This window comes from Grampus griseus, assembly GCF_964374135.1.
Source record: "Grampus griseus genome assembly, chromosome: 11".
NCBI classification, from domain to species: domain Eukaryota; kingdom Metazoa; phylum Chordata; class Mammalia; order Artiodactyla; family Delphinidae; genus Grampus; species Grampus griseus.
Window position 1 is genome coordinate 16674441 of NC_139005.1, and position 24224 is coordinate 16698664.

At 36.3% G+C, this 24224-nt stretch overlaps 1 protein-coding gene across 2 annotated transcripts; it reads left to right on the plus strand.

The window, feature by feature from the left end:
• Positions 1–620: 620 nt before the first annotated feature.
• On the plus strand, positions 621–24063 carry PYROXD1 (pyridine nucleotide-disulphide oxidoreductase domain 1). 2 transcript variants are annotated; one of them, XM_082665322.1, is made up of 12 exons: positions 621–804; positions 3453–3533; positions 8991–9110; positions 11642–11770; positions 13728–13801; positions 16801–16961; positions 17736–17836; positions 18833–18968; positions 19873–19985; positions 20626–20748; positions 22520–22657; positions 23652–24063. In XM_082665322.1, the coding sequence occupies exons 1-12, from the start codon at positions 721–723 to the stop codon at positions 23898–23900; spliced, it is 1509 nt and encodes a 502-aa protein (XP_082521448.1). In that variant the 5' UTR covers positions 621–720; the 3' UTR covers positions 23901–24063. The 2 variants fall into 2 exon arrangements, with proteins under 2 accessions (XP_082521448.1, XP_082521449.1); XM_082665323.1 differs by lacking the exon at positions 3453–3533 and having other exon boundaries at positions 23652–24062.
• Positions 24064–24224: the final 161 nt, after the last annotated feature.

The window sequence follows — 24224 nt, forward strand, 5'->3', positions numbered from 1 at the left end:
CTTTACATGCTGCTATTTACTGAAAATTGGGGAAGAACGCTCTTTTATTTTGACAAAATGGCAAGTCTATATACTATGGGAACTTTTTGCTGAGGTCAAAATTGTAAATGGAAATAACTTCTTAGAAAACAATAGTAGTATTGCTTTTGTCTTGATTAATGTGTCTATGAAGAATGTGCTTCCAAAATATAAAATCTTAGCTTGCTAGGTTAAGGGTAGGGAAGGATTATGTTCCTTCTACCAGGAACAGTGTGAGCTGAGGCTGTGTTTAATTTCCCGCAGGAACGAACAGTGAGAGCTTCATTTATTCTAAGAACGGTCTGCCCCGTGAGAACACTGGTCTGTTTTTAGACAACCTGCCAAGCCTCTTTTGACAACCCATCTACTTTACTTTGGTTTTTGTCTTATCTTTATCAAATTTTCGTGGAAAAACTACATTCAGCTGTGGCGATGGTAACGCAAAACCCCGGAATTGCCAAGCCGCCTCTGCGCTTTAGGAAACGTAGCCCCGGCCGATACGCGAAGAGAGTAAGTATGAGCTCCCGGGTACCCGTAGCTCGGAGAAGCGCGAAGAGACTAAGTGTGAGTTCCCGGGCACCCGTAGCTCTGATTCTCAGGGGCAGGCGCCGAAAGGGGCCTTGCCGCGCCACTCCCTCTCCCGGCCTGTAAACTTTTCCGGCTTCCGCACTGTAGTCCTAAAACCGCTGGAAGTTCGAGAGCATGGAGGCGGCGTGCTCGACCCCGACTGCGGGGAAGTTCGTGGTGGTCGGGGGTGGCATCGCGGGTGTCACCTGTGCGGAGCAGGTAAGGGGGGCGCGCAGGCGGCTCCGCCTCTCCTCCATCCCGGAGGCGGTGGCGCTTGAGGCTCCTTCCCCGCCAGCCTTTCCTAGTTTTTTTCCAGGTCGCTCTTTAGCCGCTTCCTTTTACCCCTCTCACTCCTTCTTGCTCCCAGATATTAGAGACTGTGTCGTGGCCCCAGGTGATGTCCTTAGTACCTCGCAGGCTTCGCTTCCGCCTCAGGCAGGAGCGATGGCGAGCAAGTTATTAGGGGAAACGCAAAGCGGACTGAACCCGGCTCTGGTCCTAGTAATGTCAAAGCCGATGGGGGGGGGGGGGTTACGACTAGTAAGTCCTTGGTCAGAAAATTCAGCCCCCTTTCTTAATTAGCTGATTGAATCCCGCTTCCGCACGGCTGCCCAAGTCCTTAGTGCATCATAACTGAATGGTAAAGAAACCCTTACGTAAGTTTCCTATACTTTGGACTCCCAAGATAGAAGAGGTATCATCTCTAGTAATGTTTTTAAAAACAACCGGCAAGGGATTAAATGCAGTGAGGATATGCTTTTCTGATTTATAGTGAATAATCAGACCACGTATATACATGTACATGTATTCCAAAAGGGACTGGATTATTCTTTTGGTAAACAGTAAACAGATGTAATATTCTTATGACATCACTGATGTCATAAGAAATTGACGACGTTTTTTCCCTTAACTTTTAATCTTTGGATGTGTAGTTTTCATTTATTCTCTGAGTAAACACCTATAATCCAGGCACTGTACTAAGGGCTGATCAGACTAATACAAACAGAGTATGGTACCTCCTTTTTAGAGACTCACAGCCTAGTGAGTCATGTAAATAAATAAATAAAAGTAAGTAAGTAAGTCATTTCATCGATGTGTTCACTACCTTAGGGATACCTGTGGAGTTGGTAAGGAGTGGATTAGGAAAAAAGTATCCTTTATTAAGGGAGTTGTCCTTTTGTCTTAGTACAGGCATACCTCATTTTATTGCCCTTCAATTTATTGTACTTTGAATATATTGCATTGTTTACAAATTGAAGGTTTGCGGCAACCCTCTCTAGCAAGCCTTATTGGCACCATTTTTCCAACAGCATTTGTTCACTTCGTGTCTCTGTGTCCTATTTTGATAATTCTCGCAGTATTTCAAGGTCTTAAATTATTATTCTATTTGTTATGGTGATCTGTGCTCAATGATCTTTGATGTTACTATTGCAAAAAGATTAGCACTCGCTGAAGATTCAGAGGATGGTTAGCATTTTTTAGCAGTAAAGTATTTTTTAATTAAGGCATTACATTTTTTAAGAACACATTTTTTTTTGCACACTTAATATTGGCAACTATAGCGTAAACATAACTTTTATTTATTTATTTTTGGCTGCGTTGGGTCTTTGTTGCTGCGTGCGGGCTTTCTCTAGTTGCGGCGAGCGGGGGCCACTCTTTGTTGCAGTGCGTGGTCTTCTCATTGCAGTGGCTTGTCTTTGCTGCGGAGCATGGGCTCTAGGCACGCGGGCTCAGTAGTTGTGGCTCACAGGCTCTAGAGCGCAGACTCAGTAGTTCTGTTGTATGCGCTTAGTTGCTCCGTGGCATGTGGGATCTTCCCGGACCAGGCCAACCCGTGTCCACTGCATTGGCAGGCGGATTCTTAACCACTGCACCACCAGGGAAGTCCCTAAACATAACTTTTATATGCACTTGGAAACCAAAAGTTTCATGCAACTCACTTTACCGAGATATTCATTTTATTGCGGTGGCCTGGAACCGAACCCACAATATCTCTGAGTTATGCCTATATAGAGGAATGAGTAAAAAGTTTACCAAGTAGACAAGAAAAGACAGACTTTCGAAAGGGAGGCAACAGTGTAATCTCAGGTGGAAAAGTGTGGCACCATCTGGAAGCAGCAAAGCTTAAAGCATATGGTTTAAGCTTTGCTGCTTGGGGAAGATGACCAGAGATGAAGCCAGAAAGCGGTAGAGACCTGATCATAAAGGATTTTATAAATCGTGCTAAGAATTTAACAAAGACTTATATAAGTAGTCAAATGATTTTGAGCAGGGTAGTAATATGATCAAATGAAAAATTTTGAAAGATGATTAGTTACAATGTGTTTGGAGCAGGGGAAGCTGGTTAATATGAAACTGGAAGGCTAACTTCAAGGTGATTTTAGTAGCATAATAGTGGAAACAGAAAGTGGGGAAATAAATTACAGAATATACAGAGGAAAGCAAGATGGAGAGAGTGATTATATTGTCAAATATTATAGAAGTACTTGGGAAAGGTGCTAAGCTTTTAAATGTTTTATTAAAGCTTTGCTTAATTTCATTCTACTAAAGGCAATTGAAATTATTATTTTATAATAAATAGAAGTTGGTTTAACTGTTAATTAAGAAGATAGTTTCTTCTCATCCTCTTCACGATAATTGTTGAGTTTAGTGTAAATGTATTTTTCATTTTAACAATATGAGAGGGGGACATTACTCACCACTACCCCATAAATATGACCAAGACCTTTAGAGGAAGAACAGTGAGTTTTTAGTTTCCTAAGTTAATAACATTATTAAAATTGCATTATCCCTGTCTCACCCCACCATGCCATATGTACTAATGCTTAGTTATTTATCATATTTTTCCTACTTGTTTTTTTAATAAGTTGGCAATTCACTTTCCATCAGAAGATATTCTCCTGATCACAGCTTCTCCTGTCATTAAAGCAGTTACAAATTTCAAGCAGGTAAGAACCTTTATATAACTTTCTTAGTATTACTCTTTAAAAAATACAATCACTCAAATAGCAGTTAGTGTAATTGTAGTATTTTAATTGTTTAAAATGACAAATGTTCTTTTGATACTCATTTTAAAATCATAGCTCAAAGTTTAAAATTGTTCAGGTTGAATACCAAAAGCACCTGGAATGGTACTGAATTTCTAGTTTTCTCTTCTTCTCTCCCATCTTTTCTGTCCCACTCAGAATTACTTTTCAGAAAATTTATCTTTTGAGGAAAGATGTTACACACATATACATGTGTATCTTTATGCAAATATACTTGTGTATCTTTATTGTAAATGTGTGTGTATATATGTTTATGTGTTTACGAGTCAGAAGAAAAGTGCTTTTGAGGCAAGTTTACACTTGCAGATAAGTAATGTTTCAGATGTGTCGTAAGCATCTCAGAACAGTTTGTAGTTTGTGAGTTTATTTTACACACTTTATAACATTATAATAGGAGTCTGAGAACATTTGGGTCATAGTATCAAAGAAAAGTGGTCTCCAAACATTTCTGATCCTGTACCTCACCTGTTAAAAACTTTTGAGCTCATATTTTAATATTATATTTATAAATTATATACATGTACTACAGTGCTACAATTGTGAATATTATAATGCCTATGCAAAAAATAAATGAATAAAAAGATGAAAAACATAAATCTTTTCTTCCCACACTGCAATGAAGACTATTAACATAGTCTTTGATTCATTAGAAGTTTTCCCTTATAATACTCTGATAATAGATTGTATCTTTTTTTCCTTTCAGCCTTTTGTCTAAGATTTATTATTTATTCATGTAAAGGTTAGAGACTTGATGTTAAAGAGGAAAAGCAACCTTCTCCTTACCCATCTCCCATAAACACACCTTTCCAATCTTGAAGTATGTTTTATAAAAGTTCTTTATATATTGTCTCCCAGGGAAGAGATCAATATACAGTTAACCTACCCCATTCTCATATATAAACCCCTAAGATTTACATAAGCCCCTAAGACCAAGGTTAATTTAGTGCCATATGTTGCTCTTTATAACCTGCCTAGAGATATGTAAGATATCTTAGAACCTTTGGTACAGCCAAAAGAACTATGGGATTGGGAGAACCAGAGAACTAATTATGGCTCTTAATTTCTAAAAGAAAAAAGTATATATTCAATTACAGCTAAGAGTACATACATGATAGGGAGCTGTATAGCTGAGTCTTCTAATGTCTTTACAGAAGACTTAATTTGGTGTAATGATCCCAGAGTTGTAAGACCTGAGTTTAGTTTTTGCCAATCTTTTTTTTTTTTAAGTGTTGTACAATAGAAGGAAAAGAACTTGGGTTCTAGGCCTAACTCTTATTTACTGGCTATGTAACCTTGGCAAATCTCTGTACCTGAGTTGCATCATTAGGATAATATCTTCCTTGCTTAACAAGATTGTGAGCTTAAGATGTACTAATCTATGTGAAAGTGAATTAAAATAAATATTGCAAATGTCAGTTATTCTTAGTTTTTAGAAGTCAGAAATTGCATTCTTGTTATCATTTTTTGAGCATCTAGATTATTTACCAACCAGTGTGCTAGGCACCCGGGCTATAGAGATTAAAAGTATAGAACATATGTCAAAAAGTCATTAGTGGTTATCCCTGGGGTAAGGGGAAAGTGAGATTTAAAGAGCGGTAAAGAAGGATTTTAATATTTAATCTTTATTATGTATTGTTTATTTGTTTAGTGTTAAAAAGAGCACATATTCATGACTTGTGTAATTTTTAAAGGAGAAAAAGGATTAATAATAATAATAATTCACATTTATGGAGTACTTATTATGCTATACTTCTAAATGTTTTAAATATATTAATGTATTTAATTCTTAACCCTGTGAAGTAGGTCGTTATATTATCCCCATGTTACAGGTGAGGTAAATGGGTCACAGTGAGGTTAGGTAAATTTCTGAGGTGCATAAAGTCAGGTTTTGAAACCAGGCACTTTGGCTGTAGGGCCCTCATGGTCAATTTCTCAGAATGATTACTTTCTACTGGGACAACAGATATGCAAGAAATAGTTGTCATACAATATGATCATTATCCTGATAGAGGCAAAAAAATTGAGGTAATATTCCAATACATGCATATTTATTTTTATACATAGAAAACATTGTAAAGGAGTGCCAAAGCCTGCCTTTGCGAATCAAGGAAGCCTTTACATTGGAAGTTGCATTGAAACTGAGACTTGAAAAAAGTTTTCCAGTGTTTGTAAGAGAGCGAGTGGAGGTAGGCATGTGCCAAGGTCATGAAAATGTGTAGCTATGAAACATGCCCCAACAGGGACCAGTTCACTGCTGGCGTGTGGAGTGTGAGTCTGAACCAGTAGGCAGGGGCCAGATGGTGACGGGCTTGTGTGCCATGATGCGAAATTGCACTTTATCTAAATTTAGATATGCCAAACTGCTGGAGCATTTCGAGCAAGTGAAAAGACTGGGCTGGAGACGGTAATTTAGTATTCACCATTGTCTCAGTGTCAGTTGAAGCTACAGGCCTGGCTTGCACTTTCTCAGGAAGGACACATGCCGGGAGAAGAAGATAGGCCCAGTGGTGGTGTCCTTGGAACACTAAGCGGAGGTCAGAGAGAAAGGAGAACTTAAAAATGGCCATCCTTCTTCTTAGGCTTAGATCTAAGAGGAAAACTGTGAAAGAGCAGTAACCCTAAAGCCAGGAAGGCAAAAGTTTCAACTAAGAGGAGTGGTCAGTTGTGTCAGATCCTGGGGAATGGTCAGGTAAGATGATGGCTCTAAAGTAGCTATTTCTAGTATAAATCATTGGTGACTTTGAGACAGTTTATACTGTTTTGAGAAATTAATGGGAGGAAATTCTAAAGTGACGGTTAGCATAAACTTTTCTCTCTTGAAAAATTTGGCTGCAAAGGTAGAAAAGATAGAGTGGCAGCAAAAAGAGGACATAAGGTCTAGCGTTAAGTTGAGTTTTATTCTTTTACGGTGGGAAACACTTGAGCCTGTTCACCTGTTGAGATTAAGAAACCAGTGGGTGGGCTTCCCTGGTGGCGCAGTGGTTGAGAGTCCACCTGCCGATGCAGGGGACACGGGTTCGTGCCCCGGTCCGGGAGGATCCCACATGCCGCGGAGCGGCTGGGCCTGTGAGCCATGGCCGCTGAGCCTGGGCGTCCAGAACCTGTGCTCCACAACGGGAGAGGCCACAACAGTGAGAGGCCCACGTACCACAAAAAAAAAAAAAAGAAACCAGTGGGGAAGCCTGAAGATGAAGGAGAGCAAGGAATATATAACAAGGAAGGAGTCCTGAGAAGGTGAGAGGCGATGGGATATGGAGCGCAGAGCAATGGATTGACTCTGAAATAGTGGGAATGGGTCAGGGAAGGGTGGACACTAGCAAAGAAATGTCTAGATAGTGGGAAAGAAGTAGTCAGAGTTCTTAGTGGTCTCTTCATGCCTAGAAGTAAGGTGATTTACTGAGAATAAAGAGGATAGAGTAAGTTCAGGGAATATTAGAATGGTGAAAGTTTGAAAAAGTCACTGACGGAATGGAATATGTTACTAAGATGTTATTGCTCTTCTCACTATGTTGACATTTGCACTGATGGTATAAAAGCAGTGGTGGCTACTTACATTGGTAGCCATTTTGTTCTTCACTGCCACACAGTTAGTGAAAAAAATAAAAGCCAGTAAAAAAACATGTTAGTTTTATTAAATCTTGACTCCTGAGTACACATCTTTTTAATATTCTGTATGATGCAATGCGATGTATGCATAAAGCTCTTCGGCATACAACGAGTACAACGTTGTCTCAAGGAGAAGCAGTTGTGCAATTGCTGAGTTGAAGATGAACTAGCTACTGTTTTCATGGAACATCAATTTTACTTGAAAGAACAGCTGACAAACTGGCTATTCATGTTTGGAAAATGAATGAAGTGAGCCTGTCACTTTAAGAAAACAACTGATGGTACTTGTTGCCATTATGACAAAACGAGAGCTTTCAAGCAAAAATTAGATTTTTGGAAAACTCATTCTTCACTGTGAGCCTTATAGTACTTAGACTTTTCTCATGAAATTGTTGATAATAATGAATGTGGTTTTTTATATTTATTGATATGAAATGTGTCAGTATTTGGAAGATCTCTGTTAACTTAATGAACCAGTATTGTCCAAACGACTGATGTGTGATGTTCCAAGATCCACTCAAAGTGCAGGATAAACTAATGGATTTCACAGTCACAGTATGAAAAGTTCTTGATATGGTTTCAAATTCTACATTTCATCTATCTTTAAGAAACCATCACTTGTTGAGTTTTAGTGTGGCATCAAGAAGAATGTACAATTATCTGAAAGGGCTGCATATCTGTGCGAGACTGAACTCTCTTCATGTGTTGATACTTCAACCAAAACAACGTTGCAGTGGTTTAAAGGTAGAAGCAGTTTGAATGCAGAAGCAGATATGCAGCTATCTTCTGTTAAGCCAGATATTAAAGAAATTTGCAAAAATGTAAAACAAGGCTGTTATTCTCACTTAATTTGTTTTGTTTTAGAAAAAAATTTTTCATTAAAGGTATGTTATATCAGTGTAACATGTTTTTATTGTTACTTTTAAGTGAATTAAGAAATACTTAAATTTCTCAGTTTAATTGCTAATGCAGCAAATATTGCTAAGTGTAACTCAAAAAAACAAAAGCTCATCGGGGTCCTCAATCATTGGTAAGGGTGTGAAGGGGTCTTGAGACTAAAATGTTTGAGAACTGCTATAGCCATGCAGTAGCATTTCCATGCAGTGTTTAAGGCCAAATACCAGTCTGAAAGGTGTGTGGTACTTCTATAGCAGACTGGGTATAGGACTAGAGAAAGCAAGTAATTTGGTCTGTGCTTGGGCGTTTTCAGGGTAATTAATGGTTAAGGATAAGAGAGCAAGGAAGGATTTGGGGAAAATCCTTCCCCAGATCCATGGCACATCATTTGAAGTAAATGATCCACAGTGGAGTCCTAGTGGGATAGGATGGAAGGTAAGTCCAAGAGGATGCTGATGACTTTGGAGAAGAGGAAAGAAGAGTCCAAAGACTAGATCACAATAAGGTTAGCTAGTAAATGGAGAGAGAGAGCTACAAGGATAAAGAAATAGTAGATAAGCTGTTTGATTACACTATACAGAAGTAAGTAGCGTTAGCCCTAATTTTCCAGGCCAGGAAGCTGAGGCTCAGTGACTTTCTGAGTTGCCCAAGAGTGGTAGGACTAGTATTTGAATTTAGGTCTTAAAATGCAAGAGTCTGGCCCTCTTTTCACTGTATATAGTGCAGTTGGCAGACTTTCTTGTTTTATGAATATGAAATAAATAGTGTATAAAAAGAAATGAAAGTTTTTTTTTTTAATTCTTGAAAGGAAAAAAATTTTTAAGTATACATTTTTATTTCTTTCATCTAATACAGGTTTCTAAAGTGTTGGAAGAATTTGATGTTGAAGAACAACCAAGTACCATGTTAGGAAATCGCTTTCCCAACATTAAGGTTATAGAATCTGGAGTAAAGCAACTGAACAGCAAAGAACATGTAAGAGGGGTTTTTTCTTAATGACATTTGCCATTGTTAAATCTTGGTGAGGTTTTGCCTGCCTTCCTTTGACCCCCACCTGTTCCACCACCTCCCAAGTCTCTAGCTTATAAATTTCAGTGACATTGATTTCTATTAGTATTACAAAAACTTACACTTTTTGTGAGTTTATTGGGTCATATAATTAGCTTAGCCTGGCATTTTAGGTTTTACATTTTAAATTAGCATTAACATTTATATAGTGTTCACTGTGTTTTGGGCACTGTGTTAATAAGTACTGGGATACAGTAGCAGTGATAGCAGGAACCTACTCCCAGTAGCTCTCAGTGTCATAGGGAGTACAGCCATGCGTACGTTTAATGTATGCCCATAGAAGAAAACAGTTGTTGAAATATTATCAAAGCTCTGATGGTAGGTATTCAGAAAGACTCCCAGATTGAGTAATATTTGAGCTATGTTTTAAAGATGGGTGAATTGAGTTCTCCAGGTGGAAAAGGACATTCCAGGAAGAAGAGATTACGTTACGGGTTCAGAGACCCAGAGAAAGGAAAGGGGCATGTGGAAGAGTGAGACTGTCAAAGGGGTTGGGGTGTGGATAAGTAAAGGAGATTGGCCGACTAGCCCAGAGAAATAAGTAAATAAGATTGTGAAGAGCTTTTTATGTCATGTTAATATTGAGTTTATTTTATAATCAGTGGAAAAAATAGTAAAGAGATTCTAAGTGGAGCCAGGAGTGCTAAAATACTCTTTTAGGAAGATGGATCTGACAGCAGTGTCAAGGATGAACTGGGATAGAGCAGGTGGCCAGTAGCCAACAACCAAATTAGAAGGTGCTTGTAATAGTCCAAAATGATATAAGGCCCAAACGAAGACAGTCTCAGGAAAGGCAGTACCTCAGTCTCAGATGTCAGGAAGTCTCAGTGTCACATGATTAACAGTACCTTCAGATGAGCTTTAGGCAAGATAGGAAGTAGGGTTTGTAGTTGTTTCTCTAAAGCAGCTAACATTTGAGTTTTCCCTTAGGGAGAAAGCATACATGTCACATTTGAAACAAATAACTTGACAGGAAAAAAAAAAGTAAGAAAAAGTACTGAGTTTTATGAGAAAAATATTGCAAATCTGAATCCAAACACCACAGTTATTTCCTAATACTTGTAATGGTAGTACTTGTTCCATGAAACACCCATGTCAGTGAATCTGCTCACTGAGGTAGGCTCAAAAGTATACTAATGAATTGTGAGGGAACTTATATATTAGGGCATTTGAGTGAATCAGAGTGCCACACGTTTCATTTGAAAAGTGTCCTACATAACATACATGTCTGCATTCTGTCATCCATCCTTTGTATTCTTTAGTGAATTAGAAACGATGTGTTTTACCTTCGTCTCTACTTCCAAAAATTTAACAGTAGCCAATGAAAAGTTTTTGTGTTTCTTTTATAGTAGCTAAATGCAAATAATTTTTTAAATTTGGTCAGTGCCTATAACTAACTTCTATTAGTTAAAATTCTAACCAAATTATCTAAAGGAAGACTTGTGTAACATTTCTGTATGATTATACTGTGTTGGTTTATTGGTTTTATGTATTTGTTATGTAGCTGAAGAGTTAGAATGGGTAACAAATATTTCAGTGGGTATGTAAATGCTATTTGGCAAGTTTTATAAATCAGACACATGGCACAAGGTTAACCTTCGAAACCATTCCAGCAAAGTCTGACGTCTCTCATAGTAGCACATGCTTATGTATACCTGCTTTCTAAATGCTTCTACTTTTGTGTAGATATTCATTCAATATTAAGGAACAAAAACAATGGATCTCTGATATGTATTTTTAGATTCATCTAAATTCATTAATTCAAAATTAATATAAATTTACTTTAAAGCCAGTACATGCTAGGATTTAAGGTTAACATGTTTTTCACTTATATGAAAACATAATCCCCAAACAGCATGAAGTTTGCTGGTAAAGTGATTATTTGTACTTAAGAATATAAATACTGTTTTTTAGCACTTCTGATTTTTCAGATTAAGAAGATGTATTGTGACCTCTTCTACCATTCACTACTCCCCTGTACCCATAACAGACATTAAGGTCTGATATGATTAGAATCACTAGATCTTCTTATAGTATCTTCTCATTGAGAGCAGAATGTTCATCAAGGAAATGTTCATCAGAATGCTCAATTTGAAATTTTCTAAATTTCTAATCTAAGGTCAACATACCTTTCCAAACATGAGATTCCCTTGGTTTTATCCAAAATTTTGTGGGTACCTTTTTTTCCCATGGGAGAAGGACTAATTTTCATCAGATTTTTTAAATGGTTCATGCTTCTCAAGTGATTAGGAATCACTGGATTAGAGAATGCATTCTCATGCTTAGTTAGCTTTGTCATTGCTATAACAAAGTATTGAGAGCCACCAAGAGGCAACCTTCATATATTTTTTGCTTTTGTCTTATTGAATGTTTAAAGTGCAGTTGTACCTATGTATAAATGTTCCCCCTCTCCTCTTTGTTGCTCTATGGTTTTACAGTGCATTTTAACTGAAGATGGCAATCAGCATATTTATAAGAAGCTCTGTTTGTGTGCTGGAGCTAAACCAAAGTTGATATGTGAAGGAAATCCTTATGTGTTAGGAATCCGTGATACAGACAGTGCTCAGGTAACATTTTGACATTGGGTCATGGGGAAGAAACATGAAGGTTTCTTAGACTTTTTCTACATTTGAATCAAAGTGTTCCACTTATAATGTCAATTCCTAAACTGTAGCAGCAGAAGAAAGGTTTCATGACTCATAAACCAGAACGTAGTTATAATGTTTTATTACTGCCAATTTGAGTTTAGTTTTAGTGGATAATTTATCTTGTTTTTTAATTCATGTTCTTTCCATTATGTGATATCCCAGAAGTAATGTCTATGCTGAAGGTTACAACTTACATTGCATACACATTCATTATTTTACTCTGATCGGGAGTATGTGATTTGCATCCTAAATGACGTAATGATCTTTTTCTCAAAAGATAAAGCATGTCCAAAATTTACTTCTCAGCAAAGAAATTAGTTAGTATTCAGAAGATCTTTGTCATACAGAATCATGACAGAATCTTAGAACTGAAAAAGACACTTGTTTGTTGTTCTGCTCAAGAACAGTGATAAACTATCCCAGTAAGGTGAAATTCTATCTTCAGAACCTTGTACAACTTCTTTTGGTAATTTATTTCAGGGTTCATTGACCCTTACTGCCAAAAACCTTCTTGTTTTCTAGTCACAATACTATTGTCTTACCTCAAGCTCATTGTTGTTGTTCTGTCCCATGAAGTGGTAATTGTACATTTACATAGTAAGATTTTATAGTCTTGAAAACTGGTAGTATTTTCTTCTTAAATAATTAGGAATTTAGACAATATTAGAAGAACTGGATTATGTTCTTGTAAACATTTTAAGTTCATATTATCAAAGATTGAATTCATAACTGTGTTACAGCGAGGCCCTCTACACATATGAATTCACTGAATCCTCATGATAATCCTGTGTGACAGTCATTACTCCCACTCTACAGAGGCAGCTGAGATGGAGAGACTAAGAAATTTAGCTATACTAAAGTACTTATTATCAGAAGTATAATCTAAACTCATGACATTCATCTCCCTGTCCACTGCTCTTTACAGGTCTTTAATTACCTACTGTGTTCAGTGAAGGACAAAGTAGAATTAACTTCAGGTTTTTTCTTGTAAAATTTAAAGAAGTCAATTCAGTGGTTATGTATTGTACATTACAATAAGTTTTGGGGTCCATTAATAGAAATGGTGACCTGACATAGTAGGAGGTGGAATTTAGCTATTCAAATGTCATCTTGAAGCAATGGGACTATTCTCTACTTTAGAAAGTACCATAAGAATGACTCCTGGTATTTTTTTTTCTCTCCAAGTTCATTGTGATCTTTTTTGGGGGGAGGGAGGGAGGGATGGGAGGTGGAGGCATCAATTTGCTGTCTTATAACGTAATAACATTTTAAAATAAATATTAGACATTATGTGCTTCCTACTCCCAACAGCTTTATCTCTATCATCTTAATCCTTATAGAGACCTTGAGATATACTCACCTCTTATTTCCATTTATAGTTGGGGAACCTGAGGTGCAGAGAGGTTAAGCAGTTTGCCCAAGGTCACCTGGTTAGTAACTGCTAGAGCCAGGGACTCTAGATCTGTGCCCTTAACCACTGTGCTGCTGTGCTTCTCGTTCCTGCAAGTTCCAAGTGCTGAGTAACTGCAAGGAAAGTGTCAATTGAGGGACTAGAAGGAAAGGAAGAATCCTGTTTCCAGGGTCTAGATCAATGTCATGTTGGTAATTGATTTGGTCAAGTAGTTGGGAATGTGGTAAACTAAAGACAGGCTCTTGCTGCAATTCTGAATGTAGTGACATAAAAGGCAAGGAAAGTCAGGAAGAGGCCTTGCTATAAAGGCAGTTTGGGGTGAAACATGGAGGGAACATTTATTATATTAATTGGGATGGTGTGTCCTGGCAGAGTGGGAAAGTGAGGTTTATTATCAGTGAAGCCTGTTGCTTCAGGCATTACCCACTATTACAAAACACTCTTTTCATTTTCTTTTTGATACAGGAATTTCAGAAACAGCTTACAAAAGCTAAGAGAATAATGATCATAGGAAATGGTGGTATTGCACTTGAATTAGTGTAAGTACCTGTATTTGAATATTATGTAAGAATTGCTCTGTGATACATGTGATTAATTGACAGACTAGAAGACATCTTGTTATCCTAAAATCAAAGATAAATATAATTGTTTTTCATACATTTTCAAGGGGAAAAATCCACTTTATTTTTTTAGCTTTCATGGAATTCATAGTTGCAAAATTGACCTTATAAAACATAGGAATTTCGGGAATGCTTTAGGTCTCAAAGGGTCTCACACTGATGACTGTCTAGATTTGACCCATACATGTGTTCTTATAAGCACGTACTGTACTGAAAAACAATTGAAAACGTGTACACCTTTAGAGGTTTCTGGTGATAGTCCCCGCGACTTTTTATTGCTTATACCCATCCTGCTTCACTCATGTATGGTACCTGTCTGGCCGATGAAACACAAGTGTTTGTGAGTTCTGTTTCAGGGTATGTGGTACTCCTAGCTCTTGCTTTTTGGAAGTTGGGGATTGTGAACACCTTAATGTGAAATACTGTCATCTTAAGATGATACTTCAAGTTTGGAAAACATTGAGGACCTGCTGTGGTCTGCAGAGCATTGATTCACTTTCTTTGTGATTTTATCTTTCAGCAGATGGCTGACATGGAACAGTCTAGATATTTTTCAGGCCGGAAAGTTGGGTCTGACTACAAAGAGGACAAATTTATATCAAAATAAGCAATCTGCCAAAGCCCTGTCTTTTCTCACTTTCATTCATTCCAACTCTGAGACTAGGTTTTTGCCCCTCCTTTTTAGAGGGTGAATCCCAGTGGAAACCTGTAAGAGTTGTTGGATTGCCTGAGTACTAGGTGTGGCAGTCATTGTTTTAATTATGAAGTTTGAGGCACTGTATGGAAAAATGCAGAGAAAAAACTAGGGAGTCAAGACCAAACTGGGCCAAGAGGAGGGAGGCATAGATTTATTGTAAGAGGGGCTTCAAATCCTTATGTACACATGACAGATTTTCTCCATCAGTTATCACCAAAAGTATGACTTAATACTATTATTATTACTATTATTCACATTGAAAAGCTTTCTCATTCAAAAATGTTCAGAGTTTCACAACATTTAATCCTATTCCTCACTTTCTTTAGGTCGCAGATTAAAGACCACATACTTGGATATAAAACACATAATTTTATATTCAGTAAACTCTGGTAGTTTAAGAAAGCTCCCATATAGTGTTATTCTCTCGGTTTAGGTTTACTGAATGATTAGGACTTTGTCTTCTCTTGATGAAAAATGACATATCCAGACTCTTTATGCTTTTTAATAGCCCCCGTGTCCCACTGAAGCTAATGTTGATTTCTTCAGTATACTTTTATTTCAGTTATTATCTCTTCTTTCCAAATGTAGGTTAATCCTTTGTTTTTCAAACATAGTTTTTCATAATTTCACAAAATTTAATACTTCTGTTTTTTAAGTGGTTTTAAAAATGAAAGCAGTATTTCCCTTATGGGTGATGATACCTTCATGCTTACACATCTTTCTGAGGACAGGTTCATAGGGTAAGAGGATTAGAGGGTGTCTCGTGAGGTACGGCACACCCAGGAGTCACTTGTGGTGACTACTTAGAGTAAATACGGCTCGCTAGTCTAGCATCAGTATTTTAAGCTATTCTGATATGTGTTATGTTGCTGTACTACTTTAAAATACAAAAAAAATGATAATTACAGAAATTTCTAGTTTATAAAAATTAAGGAAATCATTTCGTGGTAACTGTGTGCCTATATGTAAATTGACATAAAATTTATCACCAAATGTGTGTGTATTCTGCTTTCTGCTCATCAGCAATGCTGTATGACCTGAGCAGTGTTAAGATAAAATGTTCTCCAGATAATCTGACATTTAGTAACTATAAATACTCTTTGCTGGCATAGGAGAGGAGGAAAAATAAAGGCCCATTGGAGAAAGCAAGGGACTCCTTTACCATATGCCAGAAAGCATGAACATCAGGTGATCTGAAGTCAGATGTACTAAACCTTCTTTCTTTTATCAACTGCTTATTGATCAGCCTCAAAAAGTCATATAACCTAACTTACATCAGTCTGAGATATAAAGATGGTAGTACTTTTTACCATAAATCAATGTTAAAAATTAATAACACTAATACACTCTTATTACCATTGTAATTTCAAATAAAAGTGTAGTTAGGATGACCATATATATTGTGTGTCCAGGATTGTCCCAATTCATTTGTATGAAAACAAGTAGTAATAGCAGATAAATTATAATGAACTGCAGGGACCTTGTGGAATGAATATTAAGAAAATTACATTCTCCGTGTCCAAACCTAGAGATAAAACTGCAGGTGCTCAGGAGCTCTGGCTACCTCCTGAACGGTAATGGAAGGTGGCTTCCTTGGCCATTCCTTTCTTCCTCTAAGATCCTTCATTTTTCTGTGAACTGGATCTTTCTTTGGCTAGATGGCTTGGAAACTTCTGAGGTGAAGGAAATTCACTGCAGGGTAATTATTCTGTTATAACAAAGTTAAGATTTTAGTTTCTATCTCTCATTTGCTCCTTTTTCTGTGTCCTTCCATAATGTGCTTTGAATACATAAAATATTTGTTAGCAAAGAAGTCAACTGTTCTCAATATTGTAGCTATATAACATCTATAACATCTATCCGTTCATTACTGATTACTCTATAACTAGGTAATAAGCAAGGCACTGCTCACTCCTGGGAACCCTGGCGGACATTCATATAACTATCCTGTAGAAATTGAACACTTTGAAGTGATGTTCATTGTAATGAAATTTTACCTGATATTCAGTACATATATTTGTCACGTTTTTTCAGTAAACTGGTTACATTTCTTGTATTATTCTACTTAGCACGTATTATCCTGAAAAAGTGTTACATTCCTCTTTATAATCATTCTTTCTCAGTTTGCCTTAAAATAGTTTATTTACATTTGCCTTAAGAGATAACTGTTATTTGTAGATACAAAGAGTTTTTCTTCCAGCTAACTTTCATATTCCTTTAGGTATGAAATTGAAGGCTGTGAAGTAATTTGGGCCATTAAAGATAAAGCTATTGGGAATACTTTCTTCGATGCAGGAGCGGCTGAATTCTTGACTTCAAAGCTCATTGCTGAAAAACCAGAGGCTAAAATTGCACAAAAAAGAACAAGATATACAACTGAAGGTAAATATAGCATCTAGCTCATTCATTCACGGATGAAACTTTATTTTTTTAACCATATAGAAAAAGGCTATAAGAAAATTTAGCAAAAATATTTTATTTGGGGATAGGAATATAGATATTTATTTCTATTTCCTTATGTGATATTTAAGATTTTATTTATATATATGTATAAAATATTTATAAGATAAATATATTTATATATGTGTATATATGTGTATGATGTATTTTATATGAAAAATATGTATAACTAAAACTGGCAATTTAAAGTAAATTAAGTAAACCAGCCCATCTGCATCTTTGTGGACAGATGCTCCAGTTGGACAAAACCTAAGGTAATTTTATTAAAAATGCAGTGAGTTTAAAAACAAATGCAGTTTTTTTTAGTTTAAAAGAGCTTTTTTATTTTTTTAAACTTTTGGCTTATAAAATTGAGCAAGAATTTTGTAAGTTTTGGGGGTACTAAAAATTGACAAAATTTTCAAAATTTGATGTCTAATTTTCTTACCTTTCATATTAACCAGTGTATATAACATCCATAAAACACTTTTGAGTGTTTATACACAACACTCGATTGAAAGATTACCCATTTTATAGCTCTACATCACAAAATATTAAAATTATGATTAAAATGATTAATATAGATAAGTTTAGTCCTGCTGTATGAATGTATGTGTGAAAATTATTACATTGCCTAAAAACTTCTGAACAAAAACGTAATTCTCTGCCTGGCAGTTTTTATATCATTTGGATTTTGAATTGAGTTTATCCCTTCAGGAAGGAAAAAGGAAGCACAAACCAAAGCTAATGCTGGTAATACAGGCAGTGCCTTGGGACCTGATTGGCATGAAGGGTTGGATCTTAAAGGAACAAAAGAGGTATGTTTTCATATACTGTTTAAACGTATCTAAATGCAATTTTAAATTCTTGAACTGTTTGTTAAAGACTGGTTATAAGCCTATAGTCAAAGAATTGCTAGGTCACTTTCCTTAAAATCCATGGTTCTAGGAAAGGGCTTCAGTGCCACTTGGCCCCATTGAACTCTCCAGAGACAGAGATCTCCATACAGAGACGTTAGTGAATACACCTGTCCTATTTTAAATTAATCTTTTCTCAAAGGTCACTTTAGATGTAGTATAATATTTTAAAGGTTATTAGATAGATTCTAAATAAAATACACATTTAATATCCTAATTGCATAAGCAGATGACTTGCTTTTACTCATTTTATTTACTAGATATTTTAGTTTTTTAATAGCTGTTAAAAGGCTATGATATTTAAATATTGCAAGAAACATGCAGTCCTTATTACTGTGTATGATACCTTTTCAGCCTTCAGTAGGTTGGAAGGGGGCTGGCTTCACAGTGTATGTAATTTTTGTGATGGAAATTACACAAAGTAATTTATTCCTGCACCTTCAGGTCCTAAGATTAATGGTATTCTTAACCTGGGAACTTCAGTTTAGTTCAGTGAACATTTATTGAGTATCTCCTATCTAACGGGCATTTTACTAAGATTCTGGAATATAACAATCTGGGATATATCAACTTTTTTTTTTTAGTCTGTAACAGTTGTAATTTAAAAGAAATATACGTGTAATTATCAGGGAAGCTCATAGTAAAAAGTATGCCCTTGGTGCTACCTGCCAATTCAACTACTAGACCTCTTTAAGTACTGACTGAGTTTCTGCTTATTTCTTTCCAACAGAAACTGAGAGCCATGCTTGTGGGCATTCAGTGTGTTTTCTTTTATACTACAAGAATTATTTTTTCTGTATGTTTTTATAAGTGTATTATAAATTTTTTCTTCATCGTCAGTAACCCAGATCATTCTTTCTAGAAGTATTATAGTGACCAGTACTTCTTTTATTTTAGTTTTCTCATAAAATTCACATTGAAACTATGTGTGAAGTAAAGAAAATCTATCTTCAGGAAGAATTTAGAATTTCTAAGAAAAAGTCCTTGACTTTCCCAAGAGACCATCATAATCAGTTAGTTATAGCTGACAAAGGTAAGTGATGAAATAAGAAAAAAATAAACACTTATTTTAAAAGAAGACAACTTAATATCGCTTTATTATATTTAGAAAACAGCTTCATATTTCCATATAAAACTTAAATGTGAAAAGTAAAAATAAAACCATAATTTAATAACATAAGTCATTTTGTTTTCACTACCTAACTCTTTACATTTTCTAATAAATTGTAGAAAGCGTAACATCTTACGTAGGGCTCATGTTTTGACCGTCATAACGCGATGAGTTAATCAGAATATCTTGTGAATCAAGACAAAACATAAAAACTAAAAAAAATCTGATACTTGCAAAGGTGAAGTGACACCCTCAAAATCAAACAGAATGAGATCTGTAAATTTGAAACTAAGGCACAGATCTCTTAAAATTCCTATTCTACACTCCTGTGAGAATTACTCAGAAATACACTCACCCAAACCTACTGTATGGGATATCCCACTCCTCTGAATTCTTTGAATTTTTTCATAGGAAAAGAGAGTGTTAGAGTTTGAATGTGAATAATAAGGGAAAACATTGAAAAGTGAGTAACCTAGTTAGACTAAACTCTCAATGGAGTATAATCTATTAATAAAGATTTTTAAAGAAATAATTTATAAAGTATTATCAATTTAAATTTACTTTGTTAGAATTTCTATGTCTAAATTTGAAGGAAAAATGTTTAGAATGCCTGCCATAGTTTTGCGATTATACCCAAAATAAGAAGATGGCACTGACGACATTAAAAATTGTTTGAGCAGATGTACCTATAAATATTAAGAGGTGGTGTTTTAAAGTCATCTCCTGCCTTTTTCTTTCTTTCTTTCTTTCTTCTAGTCATTGTATTCACATAATGTTATAGACGGTGGTGATTACACTTGAGAATAATTTTTTTTTTTATTTTAAGAGATATGGCCCGTATATGTGGAATTGACCAATGAAAAGATATATGGCTGCGATTTCATTGTCAGTGCTACAGGAGTTACACCAAATACAGAACCTTTTCTCTGTGGCAACAATGTAAGGTGAAAATTTTTGTCCCAGTGTGAACACTTTTAAAGTATTGTTTATGAAGATCTCTAATTCTCAAGCATGAATAATTGTTCATTGTTTTGGCACAGAACTGTAATTTAAGATGACTGAAAACAGTTTAGTTTATATTCATGTCTTGATTTGCAATATTTTTTTTTACTGCTTCAAGTCCTTAAGCAGTTAACATCCCAGCCTAAGTGTCATTATTAAGGGGACATAATGCACAATTTATCTAAACGTTGGTAAGAAACTGATACCTCCTATGAATTCTTAAAAGTGATTCTTTTAGAGAAGCCAGCTTGTATTTTTTGCTTTTTAGCATCTGAAGTTTACAAAAACTAAGGAATATTTTTGTAACTATGGGTGGGGTCATCATATGGTTATTGGAAATTTTTGATGTTCTAAGAATTTTAAGAATTTGAAGTTCTAAGAATTTCATGGGTTCGTCTTAGTAGGAATTTGAGTGCCTGGAAATTCAGCTTAGTTGTCTAAACTTGGCAGTTTAGCCAACTTTTCTCATTAAAGATCAGCATATCAATGTGTAGAATTTGACTTGCTCTTTTACTTTAGAATGAAAAAGTCACGTTTCTTTTTCTTACCTCATATGCTTATGAGGAACATTGTTTAGTTTGATGTAGCAAAAGACGGTGGCCTGAAGGTGGATGATCACATGCACACGTCCCTTCCTGACATCTATGCTGCAGGTGACATCTGCACGGCCTCCTGGCAGCCCAGCCCAGTCTGGCAGCAGGTAAGCTGGCAGAGGTGGTCACAGGTTTTTATCAGAGATTCCATCTGAAAATAAAGGAACTGCTACCCGCATGTCCAGCTTTCTGGTTTTCCAACTTTTCTACTTTAAGTGGGAAGCTATCATAGAGTTTTTTTGTCACAAAAACAACAAACAAAAAGAACACTAGAATTTTTCCCTTTTGGTAAGTGATTATATAGTGATGGAATAGACTGGGATGTCTTTTAATTTTAAAAGAATTATGATTGTTACTTTGTTTTTCATGCTCAGATGCTTATCAGCGGTGTCCAGTGGAACTTTCTGTGATGACAGAAATACTCTATATTTCGGCAGTGTCCAGTCAGGTAGCCACTAGCGATGTGTGTACTAAGCATTTGAAATGTGGCTAATGTGACTGAGGAACTGAATTTTAATTTTACTTTTAATTAAATAGTCATGTGGCTAGTGACTATGATTTGGGACAGCACAGCTTTGGATGAAAAAGTAGCAAACTGAGATTATAAACCGTACATTCTGTTTCTGATGACCTTATTCCTGTGGGAATTATTACTGAAAGACTGTTCCCATAGTAAGCAGAATTCCTCAGCCTAACAACCCCTTCTAACTGGATCTAGACCTCCTCCTGCCCCGACAGTGTTGCCTGCCTTGTAATGGTGGAGCAGAAGTGCTGGAGGAAGATACTCAGCGGCCAGAGGTGGGGTTGTTTTAGTAGGAGTAGAGACAGAGGTAGATGTTAACAGATGAAAGAACCAGTCAACGCTTATCTTGGTGAAAGACCAGCTCCACAGGTAGGCATGTTTATTCAGATTAACTGTGGAGTGTGAAGTAACTGTGGAGTGTGAAGTAGTGGGAGAACCAGATGTATTCTAAGCAGCAGCTTTGTTATTTAGTATGTTTTAACATACATCAGAGATAGCATCAACAAGACAGTGATTTCAGCCATAATTCTAAAATGCTTCAAACTAGCTTGTTTTTTAGTTTTCTCTACAATGACATCCAGTGTTGTTTTTACGGCATATCTGTCCCAAACTCAATTCGGAATTGGAGTTCATGGGATTTTTTTTTTTTTTTTTTAACATCCCAGCCCTCTAAGGGTTGAATCTAGGGAATATGTATATTATTATATCCTTCATGTGCCTCATACTCTGATACAGGAAGGTCCAAAAATAAACAGGGGTTTCTTACTTTGAGTGAATCTAATAAAACTTCATCTCTTAATTTGCAGAAGCAGTAAGTACACTAATTCATTTGTTTTATATAGTCCGAGACACAAACTAAAGGGACTCAGAGGCTAGAATACATTAGGTAACAGTGCAGCAGTGTAATATCGCAGGCCACTTCTGTTGGCCGTTCTCTAGTTGTTACTGTGCTCAGTTTACTCTGCTCCCTTACCGTAAGCTGCCTCTTACTTCATCAGACCCAACCTTGTTTAGAGAGGAGACTGAATTTTTTTAAAAAAAACTATCACTTCTACGAGAAATGCTTAAAGCTCATATCCATGAGCATGGTTATTATTTTTTGCACACAAAAAGACATTCGTTACCACACATGAGGTATAAGAATGACCAACACCAGAATCAGTTGGTTAGTGTGGACTGCTGATTGCTTCTGTGGCAAAGATGATTCAATCAATTACCTAACTAGCAAGATCTAACTGTTCTCAAGGACTGTCAAGCACTGAACCCCTTTAAGGAATTTTACTAGGTTAAGGTGATAACATTTTTCAAATGATGATAATAAAAAGTTAAATTGCATAACCTTTTTTTTATTTCAGATGAGGCTGTGGACCCAGGCTAGACAGATGGGATGGTATGCAGCAAAGTGCATGGCCGCAGCTCGTGCAGGCGAGTCTACTGACATGGATTTCAGCTTTGAACTTTTCGCTCATGTAACAAAATTTTTTAACTACAAGGTAAGATAGATAAGCAGATTAGTGCCTTTTCTGCTCGTTAGTTTTTTGTGTGTTTTTTTTGCGGTACGCGGCCCTCTCACTGTTGCGGCCTCTCCCATTGCGGAGCACAGGCTCAGCGGCCATGGCTCACAGGCCTAGCCGCTCTGCGGCATGTGGGATCCTCCCGGACCGGGGCACGAACCCGTGTCCCCTGCATCGGCAGGCGGACTCTCAGCCACTGCGCCACCAGGGAAGCCCCTGCTTGTTAGTTTTGTAACTAATTATGATCATCTGATTTTCTCACATGAATAAACTTATATGGCTTTAATCACTTTACAAAAAATGACAAATTTCCTCATTTCTTGCAAATTTATACCTGGTTATTATTGCTGGGCTTAATCACTAATCATCTGATAATCATTACCTACCTTCTCACTATATTATTTTATAGTTCTGGGGGTTGGGGGGGAAATCTCCTCCAGATTTGTTCCCTGTTGGTGCATTTCTGAGTTTTAGTTGCAATTCACTCCTCCTTTTTGAAGAGAACTAACAGCTGTTCATACTCAAGAATGAGCAGGTACTTCCCCCTACATATTATCTTATTTAATCCTCTTTACATCACTCTGAGGCAGGATTTTTCCTCCTAATTTACCGATAAGGAGAAACACGTACAAATATGTACATACGGTTCAGGGAGACTAAACAATTTGCCCAGGAAAGATCAAATTCAGCTTCTTACTAAATCTTTAAATTGTGACTCACGCCTAATGTAGTCTACCTCCTACATATTTGTATATTCGCTAGGTATTTTTAATGTTCATACAGGTTGTATGGTAGTGTCATCTGTAGAGTAAATGCATGCCATGCAAGTGTTTTCTTTGGGCTCCTCCGAATGGCACTTTTAGCTGTAAATTTTCGTGACTAGATTTGCCATTCTAGGAAAACACAAAATAACTGCATATTATGTTTCTTTTTCATAGTCATTAAAATAACTGTTTTGTCTTTCTCTATATAGGTTGTATTGCTGGGAAAATACAATGCACAGGGCTTAGGTTTAGACCATGAATTAATACTGAGGTGTACCAAAGGACAAGAGTACATCAAAGCCGTCCTGCAGAATGGGCGAATGATGGGAGCGGTCTTAATTGGTGAAACTGATTTAGAAGAAACATTTGAAAACTTAATTTTAAACCAGATGAATCTTTCAGCATATGGAGAAGATCTACTAGATCCAAATATTGATATAGAAGATTATTTTGACTAAAAAGGGCATTTCAAGAGCTACATCGAGTTCCAAATAAGACAAAAAAGTCACATGCCAATAAAGTAAATTGACTGCACTGATTTAAAGATGACCATCTGAAGTTAAAAATACAGAAATACGAAGATTTTAAAAATAAATAAAATTCTAAAGATGAAATCAGTTCAAATCATTTATTTATAGATATATTTTTTTCCTAACACAGAACTGACCACTTAAGTCTTAAGTATTCATTTCTGTGTTCTTAAACTTAGACACATGCATTTGTGATTTAGATTTGGAGCAAATTTAACTATGTTGTTATCTACTTAGTCAACAGTGTGGTCT